Raw genomic sequence first — 12389 nt, 5'->3', positions numbered from 1 at the left:
ATCAGCTACAAAACAGCCACCAAACTGCCCAATAACAGCCGCAAAATTCACAAAATAGCAGCTGAAACTTACCCCAAAACACCACCAACGGAGGTTGCCGTTGAGGTCGTCATCGAGGTTTCCGGTCAGAGGTACTTGTTTGTAGTTTTCTGCCTTCAACGCTTGGAATATTTTATTAATACAATGAAGAAAGTTTTACTCCATTAAAAGTTTGCCACTTCCTTCATTTTCTGTCTAAATAAATGTTTTAAGTTCTTGTTTAGTTCTTTTGTGCGAATGATATATGTTTCCATGCCACGAGTTGTTAATTGTTATATTATATTATTTATGTAATTTCTTCATGCTTTAGATTAATGTTTCAGATTTCTTTTGTGTGATTCAAGGCAATTGATTGATAGATTATTTAGATAAGATTTCCTTTTATATACTGTAGTAAGATTTAATCTTCTTAGAAAATGAATAATGAAAATTTTGTATTAGGCAAATGGGCTGTTAGACAAGATCATTGGGCCATTGGGATTGCTAGACATTTTGTTAAAGGGTTGGTGTTAGCTAAATTTTGTCACGATAATAATTAGACTATAGGAGCGGTCGAGACTAATTGGACCCATCGATTTTTAAAAAAGGTTGAATTTGAGATTTAGTTTCCTTAGAAATATTCACTTGCCCATTAGCTTAATAACTAGAGTACGTCATGTCTTCCACAATAATTATTTGTCATAATCAATAACCTCACAACAAATCTCAAAGTATTTTTGGGAAATAATTCATGAACAATAGTAGTTTGCTTTAGGCGCGATTAATGAAATAAATTATCATGGTTATGAGTCGGTTCCCGTGGCATAGCCGTGATACGTAACTTCAAATTCGAGTGCACGTTCGCGTGATTTGACCTTACAACTTCGAAGTAATAAAATAAATATATTGTAAATCGCGGGTACGTTTCACGTGACGTGATTTGCAATATGTACAAAAACAACAAGTGCGTGACATCGCGACTTGTTCAAATAAATTTCATAAATACTGAAAATGGCTCAAAATAAATAAAAGTGGTATAAAAGCGACAATGCATAAAAGGTTCATAAACACGCAATAATATCATATAATTAAGCCAAATATTAATTGTTAAGCGACCGTGCTAAAATCACGGAACTCGGGAGTGCCTCACACCTACTTGTCGCCATAATATAGGAAAAATATCTTGTTTGATAAGTGATCACATGGAAGTTTAGAGGATCCATCTGATCGTAGATAGAGATTTCAACATGTGCTAAGTAGGGCTACAAATATATTCATTACTAAAGCAATTTTATACACAACCTCTTTATGCATTATTCCAACTACTGAAAAAGCAAACATCTAGAACAAATTCCTTAAGAGTTTGTGCTTCCAAATTGCCAATCTTTCCCCAAGCAAACCTGGAGAGCTTGCTCTTACATGACAACATCAACGACGAAAATCAAGAAAAAGAGCAGCCCGGTGCACTAAGCTCCCGCTATGTGCAGGTCCGGGGAAGGGCCGGACTACGACGAAAACCAAGCAAATTATGAAATTTTGATCTAAGCACTTTCCGCAAATCCAACTTGTAGATTACCAAAGTCAAAAACAGTGTGATATGCTCTCAAGAATACATCTCCAAGTACCCTGCAAACAAGAATTTTGAAAATCATTCTTGTCTATTTCATGTACAAGTGATCTGATAAGGTGTCAAAACATGCAGATAAACTCGCACCACACAATTGTTTTTTACCAGAGGGGACGTCGTGGATGCACATCCAAAGCTGTAAATCCACTAACACAGTGAGCACCGTGATTATTTTCGATTCTGATAACATACTATTACCAAAATACACACAGAAAGTTAGTCCACAGAAAACAGAAAACGGACAACAACAACAACAAGAACCAGCATAATCCCACTAATGGGGTATGGGGAGGGTAATGTGTATGCAGACCTTACCCCTACCCTAGGGTAGAGAGGCAGTTTCCGATAGACCATCGGCTCCCTCCCTCCAAGAACTCCCCACCTTGCTCTTGGGGTGACTCGAATTCACAACCTCTTGATTGGGAGTGGAGGATGCTCGCCACTGGAGCAACCCACTTTTGTCAAAAACATAAAACGGACGTCTAAGAATAAAAGGAAGTGCTTGTGCAACATGTAATAATAGCATGTTAAGTTTGGTAGTAACAACTTACTTGATCTGGAGAAAGAGGGAAAGATTTATTCCCAATGGTAATTGTAATATGTGGCAAGGAAAAGACGTCGCAGTTGATAAACGATTTTCCTCTCGGATCAGGAAGCTTCTCACACAGCTTCAACACAAAATAAAAGAGGCATTAAATACAAGTATAGATTTTTCTTACTCTTTGCATCTCATTCTATGTGACGTAGTTTGACTGCTTAAGAAATGTAGTAAGGTAAATTCACTAGTATAATACATTAAAGAATGGCTAGTGTGACAAACAACAACAACAACAAACTCAGTGTACTGCCATAAGTGAGGTATGGGGAGAGTAGAGTATACACACACCTTAACCCTACTTTGTGAGGATAGAGAGGTTGTTTCCAATGAACGTGCTAGTGGACATTTATTTTGAATTCCTTAATGTTTGCAAAAATATTTCGACATATTTATTTATTTTATTATTATGAGAATCAATCCTACTACTTCTGGTTCTGGGGTTTCCACTCTTGAAAAAAGAACCGGGGCGTGTCGTCCAAATCATCGATCTAGTATTAGATGTAGCCTTTTCCCTGGGCAAGGTGTCAAATATTTATAACGCTCTGGTAGTTCAAGGTCGAGATAGTTTTGGTCAACCAATTAATGTGGCTTGTGAGGTACAACAATTATTAGGAAATAATCGAGTTAGGGCTGTAGCTATGAGTGCTACAGACGGTCTAACGAGGGGAATGTAAGTGATTGACACAGGAGCTCCTATTGATTAAAAAGAAGCAATAGCAGCAAGCAGTAATATAAAAAATTAACCGAAGCAACAGAAACAAAAATAGGAAGCTAGTGTGATAAGAAAACATCTAATTGTTCTCTAACTTGAATTGGTGAGATTCTTATAGCTAACCATTAAATAAATTAGGATATCTCGAAATAGAAGTTGTGCCATATAAAGTGGAATAAAAGGGTATTTAGTATTGGAGATAACAAGACTGTAGCAATGTTCAGCAAAGGCTTTACCTGATTAACATATTCAAATGCTTTTTCCTTTGTTCTCTCTTTTCTAAATTCTACTTGCATCCAGAAAACTGTCATCTCACAGAAAGAACATAAAGCACTCTCATCATTTGGTAGCTTCTCCAATTTTGAACTTCTAACTACCATTTTCTGCTCGTGGCTGTGTACATTTTCATCGAACGAGACGTTATGTTTACAGAGGCCAATCATGTGGCAAATTCTTTCGGGTTGTAACTGCAGTAACAAAGAGTGAGACGTTAAAGCATTAGACGCATACAATATAAAGGGCATCCTTATGCATTACGCTTCCGCTATAGATGCGCGGGGTCGGGAGAAGGGCCGAATGACAATGGTCTATTGTATGCAGCCTTATCCTGCATTTCTGCAAGAGGCTGTTTCCACGGCTCGAACCCGCGACCTCCTGGTTACATGACAGTAACTTTGCCGGCTACGCCAAGGCTCTCTTTCCAGACGCATACTATATATTATGCATAGAAAAACAACGAGAAGTGGAAAAGAACTTACCCCTGATATTAAGTTTTCCCAAATCAAATTCCCATAATTTGAGAAAACAGTTTTACATTCCATACTAACAATTCCTTCTGCTCCAATAGCATGATTTATTTGAGTCAAAATAGTCTGAAATTTAGCACACATAAATGATTAAGAAAAGAGAAAAACGTAGCAAAATACGAAGAAAAAGGGAGCAATCGTCGAAATACATACAGTCGGACCAGCTAGAAAAGACGTTCCCGTATCCACAATAGCCGGACAACCACCTCTGCAAAGACCTGTGAAACGAAAAAGAAGAATTAACCAAAGTTGCCGCCGGCCTAATTTCTTAAATTATAAATAGTCAGAGAATGTATAATTCATGTATAAAAAATATATAACAAAGTATAAACAATATATATCGGCTAGAATATGTAAACATTGGATTTGACGACTATTTATGTAACAATCTTAAGGAAAAAACAGAAAAACAACAGTTGCGTGCTCAATAGTCTGTTTTGGATATGAAGTGAATGAACATCTGTATATGAATATATTACCTGTTGAATTGTTACCAATAAAAAGATCACCTATTTCAATCTGGAATATGTAACAAACTCAGTATGATCAGGGGATTAAGTAAATCATAAGACGAAAACTCTAAAACACATGAATATAATGTATACTCTATATAGTTTTTACCTCCCAGTAACCATTTTGAGCGACAGGAACATAAGTATGTTGACCTCTGAAGTGTGTCGAATCGACACCTCCAAAGAGAATTTCACCCCCCAAAATAGATTTAGGATCTCGATTTAACCAAAACGAGAAGATTGGCTTAGTAACTATACTCTGAAGCAACATATTGTACCTGCAATTTTAGTGCTAAATTACTGCACATGATCTAAGTAAAAATATATAGATTGATTTAAATTGTTCGCGATTGGGCAAGTTACACATTTGGTCGGTCAGCCAAAAATAATTATATTCGCTAGCCAAATATACGAAAAATTTGTATAACGTATGTATATTATACATTAATATACAAAAAATATACATTTTGGCAGACTATTATTTTCGAGAGCGGTTATACTGTGTAGTTTTCCCTTCGTGATTCAGCTTTCAGTTAGAGACAAGCAGTAAATATTATGTGAAAAAGTAAGTAATCTATGAACAGATAGATATATTTACCATACTGGCGTTACTCGTCCTGCAGCAGCATCCTGAAATCCTAGTCCTAGTACTCCATCATACCGTGCACGCAAGAATGTGAAAAATCCTTCGCGCGTTACCTCAGTAAAAACCTGACAGATTCTTATTTCAACATGTAACATTGAAAATATATGTAAAACTTCAGCTGCAAAGAATATAGATTGCACCTGCTGCTTTATAACAGCATTCCCAACTTTAGTATTGTCTTGGCTGAAAAATCCGCGCACTGATCTTGTTCCAAAAGGGATTTTGCAAGATTTTCCTATAGTAAAGGGCGCAAACGTAAACATATTATAAAGGATTTCATTGAAATCCATGACATTCAATCAAAAATAGAAGTTTTTAAGTCCATTGGCTAACTACCAATTTTTGTGTATGTAGTGGATAGTCTTGATCTGTATCTCGAACGAAGATAACAAGCAATCTGCACCAAAAAGTATGATCATAAAAGGAAATTTCTAGTTATGAAAAGTATATCCCCACATTTTCACAAGACTTACAGAGAAGATACATTTTGAAGACGGGACCCAAAGATTGGAACTACCAGTATCAAACACAACAGCAAAGTTCTGAGGAGGTGAACCTATACCAATCTCTGCGAAATACTGAACGTCCATGTAGTTCTTCAGATAAACTATTTCATCTTTAAGTGCAGCAAAGTTCCTATTTGAACCTTTTTTATGATGATCTTTAGCATAGATTCTTGCACTTTTTACGCTATAAAGATCCAAAGGTCGTCGCTTTAATCCAATCCTTATCATATTATCAGCAGATACATTGAAGCCAAAAGCACAGGTTATGCAATCCCATATTAGTAATGCTGCAAGTAAAAGTTTGATTCCCATGCTGTCCACGAGTTCTTGAGCTCTACGTAGCAGAAAGGTGAAAACAATTAGAAGAAAGTTTTTCTCAATTTTTTTAATCTATTTTAATATTACCCTCTTTACACCCTTTAACAACTAACTCCATCTGGTTCTATTCAATCAAAATGTATGGTTTTAGGTTGATAATAAAGCAAAATACTCCATTATTTACTAGTTCCTATCATTGATCATGCTTTGTCATGAGTTATATTATTCGGACTCTCCGAAAATGTCGTTGGATGCGTGCCAGATCCTGTAAAAGTAATGTATTTTTGGAGGATCTGATACGGGTGCGACAACATTTTGGAGAATCCGCGCAAAATAAGTCATGAGAGTTTAAGTTCTACATACAGACAGTAAAAAATACTTATACAATCACGTTACTTATAAGATAATTCCAGACAAATCTTTATGCGGTAACCTGATAAATTGGTAACTAATTACCGACTGTAATAGGTCAAGTTACACTGATTGAGTAAAAAATCTTTACGCTCTCAATGTGTATAACTTAAATTCTTGTCATTATACGACAGAACCTAGGAACTAGAGTGTGTTCAATTTGCATTAAACTTGAAAGCTATAAATAGAAAGCTTGAAGACTAAAATGGAAACAAAAACAATTCCCATTTTTTCTAAAAAAAAAACTAAAATATAATTGTATGCACAATTATAGTAAGCAGCTAGTACCTTAGTGAAAGCAAAAAAAACTCCAGGGATAATGCAAATAACCAATAAGGCAAGGAAACAGATGAAAAATCCCAAAGTATATAAAGGGTGTTTTTATATGTAGGCAGAAAGTCAGAAGCGTGATCAACAGTCATCATTGGCAGCAAATCAGTCCAATACTTGAGGAAACCACCCTGCAATTTCGCCTAAGTAGTATAGTCTGATATGTACTTGACAATGAGCAGAAAGTTTCATCATTGTCGAGTTCGAGAAAGTGACTGTATATGTGTTAAAAATCGGTACAAATAATAAGTGGCGGAGCTAGAGTGTCGGGAGCGGGTTCGGCTGAACTCAATAGTTTTGGTTTGAAGCTTGTATTTGTCTTAAAAATCGAATGAATATGCATAAATTATTAATTTAGAACCCAATAATTTAAAACGATTAGAATCCAGAACCCATAAATTTCAAATCATGACTCTTCCTATGCAAATAATGGGTTTCAAACCCAATAAATCGATTAGGTTTTGATAAAATCCCGAACTCAGAACCATAATGTTCAAGTCCTTGATCCACTTTCTTTCCTCACCACAAAAGTCACATAGGCTTTTTGAAAGCATAATGAGTTAAGTGGTAAGAACATTAAAGATCAAACTCATCAACTTTAAATTCTGATTTCGCCTATAATTTACAAGCTTTATATATAATTAAAAAAATTCAACATGTAAAAAATATGTAACTATGTGAGCAATTTCCTAAAGTGGAAAATACTTGGTAGAGAATTTTCCTTGTCATGTCATAACTGGTCACAATAGGTACCCCTAGCAACTTAATTAAAACGTATTATAGGCTGTTTGGCCAAGCTTTTTTTTTTGGGGCCAAAAGTGCTTTTGGCAAAAAAATTGAGTTGTTTGGCCAAACTTTTAGAAGGAAAAAAAAGTGATTTTGAGGAGAAGTAGAAGCAGATTTTGAGAAGCAGAAAAATGTAACTTCTCTCCAAAAGTACTTTTCTGAGAAGCACTTTTGAGAAAAATATACTTAGAAGTAATTTTCAAAAGCATGGCCAAACACTAATTACTGTTCAAAAGTACTTTTCAAATTAATTAGCCAAACACAAATCGATTTTTACCAAAAGTACTTTTTTGAAAAGCACTTTTAAAAAAAACACTTCTCAAAATAAGCAGATTTTAGAAACTTGGCCAAAAGCTATTAACCTTATCCTTCAATGAAAATGTGAAGGTGTTTTAAGTCTGGATGATTTTTATAAGCGAAAATGTTCACATAGAAACGGAGGTAATACTTATTATTCTAACCCTTTAACAACTACTATTGAGCCCCGGCCTTATTCTTTTCATTTTCTATTTTGTAAATGAAGTTTCGAGCTTCAATTATTGGAATTGATAAATTTTGTGATTAGGTGTAAAATTTTCTTCTCATTATTTTACATGAATTTTATTTGTTACTTGAAATTGTTTCGTTGTTCAAGGTTATTAATAAATGTGTTTGATTACTTCTTATTTACTTTTGAATCCATAAATACTATTCAAGGAGAGTACACAAGGTATAAATGATAGTACTAAATGAATATACAAAAAGAGGAAGTCGATAATCTATAGAGCAAAATTCACATCTCTATTTATAAAATGACTATTTTAATTGAAGGATTGCATATAGGTGTTCGTAACACGCAATAGAAAATAATAACAATCTTAGAAAGATCTTTTCGTGTTTAAAATTTATTTACATGTCAAAGATAGGATCTGGTGAAGACAGTCTTGTATCAAAAAAAAATTCGATAGTGCGAAGATTCTATGCGTATCCACACCGAAACCGATCCTTGTTATCAACTCTTTGATCAATGAAACACGCGAACAAATTGAATGAAAAACTTGTGCTGAAATTTTTCTCAAAAATCTCAATTCAAAGATAGAAGAACAAGAAACACTTTTCTTGTAATTGTATTTTCTTTCTTGGCTTTGTATTGTATTCTCACTTTCACAAAGTAATTTTTTTCTTCTCAAAACTGAATGATCCTGTAAATTTTTCTCTATCACCCTTTATATAGCATCATCACCTATAAACTCCTTTCTTATTTGGTTGATTTCCGCAAAGTCCAATTCCAATTTGGATTATAAAATCCTTATTAGTATTTTAATATACAACAACAACAACAACCAAGTATAATTCCACTAGTAAGGTCTGTGGAGAATAGTGTGTACGCAGACCTTACCCCTACCATGAGATAGAGAGACTGTTTCCAATAGACCCTCGGCATCCTTCTCTCCAAGAACTCCTCATCTTGCTCTTGGGGTGACTCGAACTCACAACCTATTGGTTGGAAATGGAAGTTGCTTACCATCAGAGCAACCCCTCTTGTCTAAAATCAAATCCCGTTCTCAATGGGTTAAATTAGCCGCTCGTCCTTTCATGGACTTTATAAGTTAATTCAATTCAAAATTGAATTTAACAAATAATTAACTATTAATATTTTATATACATACTTAACATAAATAAATATTAGTTATATATATCACATATATATTTCAACCAAGAAATATACTTTAATTTTCTATTCCAAATAGAAAACTTTAATTTATTCACAATATTAATTATATCATCTGTGCTAGCAAAGAATATAATAATATTTTATTTGGACTAATAACTAAATTTATTTGACTAATTAAATTTTTTAATTTAATTATCAAATAATAAAGTAAATAATCCTTTAGTAAAGATCAGAACACTCGTTAGTGTGCGACCCCATAGGTTCAATACTAAGCCGATAGTAAATTGATCACATCAATATACTAATCAAGGGTGGCGTCTAGCAACACTCCTTAACGACCGGATAGAATAAAGTATAAAATTTATTTTCAAGAACCATTAGAAGAATAAAGTAGTATTTTCTTCTGTCCTTATAGCTTTGAGTCACCCTAGGATATGATTCAACTGTCAAATCCTAATAGGCGACCAACTATGTGTTCATGTCAAATATAATCGACCATTGAATGACCTAAGAAACTCTTTTCTTCTTTTATTCAATCGCCATGGCCAAGGTCTTAGTTTGGTCGTTTATAATTCATGACAACATGGAGCTTAAACTCATTACCAAGTGTTGACAGATTTCATCTTGATCAATCACTAATTTTACAAGCATTTAGTCATACCAATATCCTTTTAATTATTGCCCTAGGGCCATAAGTGTCTAGTATCAAAACACAATAAATAACTTGTCAATTACTATGACGATCTCAGGTCGAAGGAAACTCTTACATCACATTCTTCAAGAGAATATCTTATTGCTAGTTTATGGTAATTCTAACCATTAGGAATTATCCAACGAGTCGGCTCAACGATCATATCTCTATATGCATCATCTATCTATGTGATTTAACTAATGAGATCAACTAATATTTATCCCATAAAGACGATCACATGAATATTGATCTAACCGGATTACTAATGTCCAAATTAATAATCCTATGATCAAGAATAAAACTTAGATTAAATTGTAAGAAATTTTACTCTCATTATCATGATCTTTATCACATAAGTCTTAAAATTTAATCAAGGACCTTATTCAATTAGTCAAGCAATTAATAATAACCATGATAAAAGAATATCAAATACCATATATTTTTATGTCAAATAACGTTCACAAAAATATGTTCAAATCATCAAATATAAGAATGAATCTAGGGCATATCTACTATATCCCTAACAGTAAGAAGTTAAAGGAAAAATTTGATTGCCAACACAAAGTCCGAAGGAAAAATAATTTTCAAGTATAAAATATAATGTGTCAAAAAATAAAATCGAGCCTTATGGAAAAATTTCTATAGGCAACGCCTCCCTCTTAAATAAGTCATATATAGGGTGAATCTAGATTAGTTGGGTTTTTGAATATGGGACATCGAATGATTAAACTAGAAAAAGGGGGTGAAATTAAAAAATAACCAGATTTATAACTGGTAATTGTTTGACCAAAAAGTATAACTTTCGGCTAAACTATAAAATTTACGTAATAATGGGTTAAACCTAGTTAAAGATAATATCTAAATGCGAATCTTAAAAACATGCGTGAGATGGGACAAATCCAGTGAAATGTTGACAATGATAGGCACAAAACATTCATAAAGAATGAGAAATAATGGATGTGTAACTAGCAATAAATAATAATAAATGATATTTAAGTAAATAAGAGGAATGATTCACTCAATAAAGAGTGGATTGGACGAATGTTCCTCGTGACAATGATGAATGACAGATAAATCCAAGGTTTCTTCGAACTATTCTCGGATCTGGTGGAAAAGTTTATGATAATATGGGCAAGAATCTTAATAAAAAGGTAATCTTTGTATCTTTACAAGAGAGAGATAATCTTCCTCTGAAAAGTATTCTTGTCGAGTGAATATTACATATCCTTCCCCCTCCCCCCTTCTTATTTCTTTAAGACATACCTCTAACAAACCCTAATGGTACAAGTGAAGAGAATATTGACTAGGATATTCTCTTTAACATCCTATTTCAAAAAATTAGCCTTTACAGCTCTGTCAGCGGTGCTCGATCTCGGTCATTATTGACGTCTCGACCATGAATCTTGCTGATCCCTGGCCGACCTCGGCTGACTCTTCCCGTTATGTTATATTACCCTAAATATTCTAGGGTAGATTTTATCCATACAGTTAGTCCCTCTGCTAATTGAGGCCGACCTCAGGCGGGCTCGATGAACGGATATTGTATAATGTGGTTGAAGGATTTGGATGACCTGAACGGTCCGTGATGATTGGGGCGAGTTGGTAACGTTTCCTTTTGAGCCATAATTTCTGGGGTTGTAAGTCCCATGAATCAGGGTGACGTCATGGCGACTGACGTCATTATGGCGGGATTTCCCAAGATGTTGCTTCGTTTCACGTGCGTCTCCTGAATGAGTCTGCCGCTTCGGTTACAGTGCCAGGTAATGATGATTAATTCCTTGGTCACGATTCTTGATCTTTTATAAATAGGGGTGTGTGGGAAACGATTTAATTTTTACGAAACCCCTGCATCAAAAAGCTCTATCTCCTTCTTTTTCCTCCATTGTCGTGTGTTTTCTTACTGGTTTTAGCGATTCTCGCTGCTTCTAAGACCAGTTGCTCTCGTTGCGCGCCGAGATCGAGGGGTGTGAATTCAAAGCCGATGCTTTAAGGGGCGAGGTCACTGAGAAGGCCGCGGATCTCGAGAAGGCGGAGTTAGCTCGGTCGGGGGCTATGAGGAATATGGAGGCTTTGGAGATAGTCATACGTGTTCTCCGATCCGAGCGAGAGAATGCCTTGGAGACGGCCAGACTTAAAAAAGAGCGGCTTGATGAACGGATTGGAGAATTGGAGAAAGAGGCTTCTGGCCTTTGTGAACGAGTCATCGCTCTGGAGGCCGAGAAGGCACAATTATTGGCTCGACCATCCTCTTTCCATGTTTCTAACTTTCCTGATGTTCCTCGAGATTTATACGAGGAGTGGATTCACGCCGAGGCCCAGCTATATATATTCAGAGATTTGATGAAGGGGGAACCATTTTGGAAGTCGTCCTCGAGGATGCTCGTGTTAAGGCACGAGAAGCTCGGGTTGCATGTGGCTACGATCCTGCTACACCGGAGGCCGGTGACGATGAAGAGGATGCAGGCGTGGGCCGGATTGAAAAGGACGCCTGGTATGAATTTGAGTATCCTGATGGCGATGGTGATGGTGAAGGGGCGGACGACAATGGTCTAGGCGACCAGGCCGATAGTGTGGTTGGGCCAGGCAGCGATTAGTAGCTTTTCTTTTCCTTTTTGTGTTGCCACAGACTTGTGCGCTTTTTGGTGGGCGTCTACTCGAGCCTTTGTAAAATATATTCTAAGTATAAAATACCAGTTTCGTTATTTGTACCTGATCCTTTTTTTCTTTTGTTTGGGTTTGTATGCTTTTTGATTTTGTTGCTTGGTTGCCTTGGT

At 35.5% G+C, this 12389-nt stretch overlaps 1 protein-coding gene across 1 annotated transcript; it reads right to left on the bottom strand.

The window, feature by feature from the left end:
• Positions 1-1266: 1266 nt before the first annotated feature.
• LOC104108700 (cyprosin-like) lies at positions 1267-6594 on the bottom strand. Its single transcript, XM_009617803.4, has 13 exons — positions 6443-6594; positions 5393-5759; positions 5256-5316; positions 5060-5154; positions 4872-4984; positions 4383-4551; positions 4241-4280; positions 3915-3979; positions 3714-3827; positions 3192-3422; positions 2197-2313; positions 1751-1836; positions 1267-1644 (listed from the first exon to the last, which is right to left on the bottom strand). Exons 1-13 carry the CDS (start codon positions 6577-6579, stop codon positions 1560-1562), a joined length of 1680 nt encoding a protein of 559 aa, XP_009616098.2. The 5' UTR covers positions 6580-6594; the 3' UTR covers positions 1267-1559.
• Between the last annotated feature and the right edge of the window lie 5795 nt (positions 6595-12389).

This window comes from Nicotiana tomentosiformis, chromosome 9 (assembly GCF_000390325.3).
Source record: "Nicotiana tomentosiformis chromosome 9, ASM39032v3, whole genome shotgun sequence".
Classification (NCBI taxonomy): domain Eukaryota; kingdom Viridiplantae; phylum Streptophyta; class Magnoliopsida; order Solanales; family Solanaceae; genus Nicotiana; species Nicotiana tomentosiformis.
Note: the sequence above shows the minus strand (reverse complement) of the source record. Positions and strands in the feature narration are given on the sequence as shown.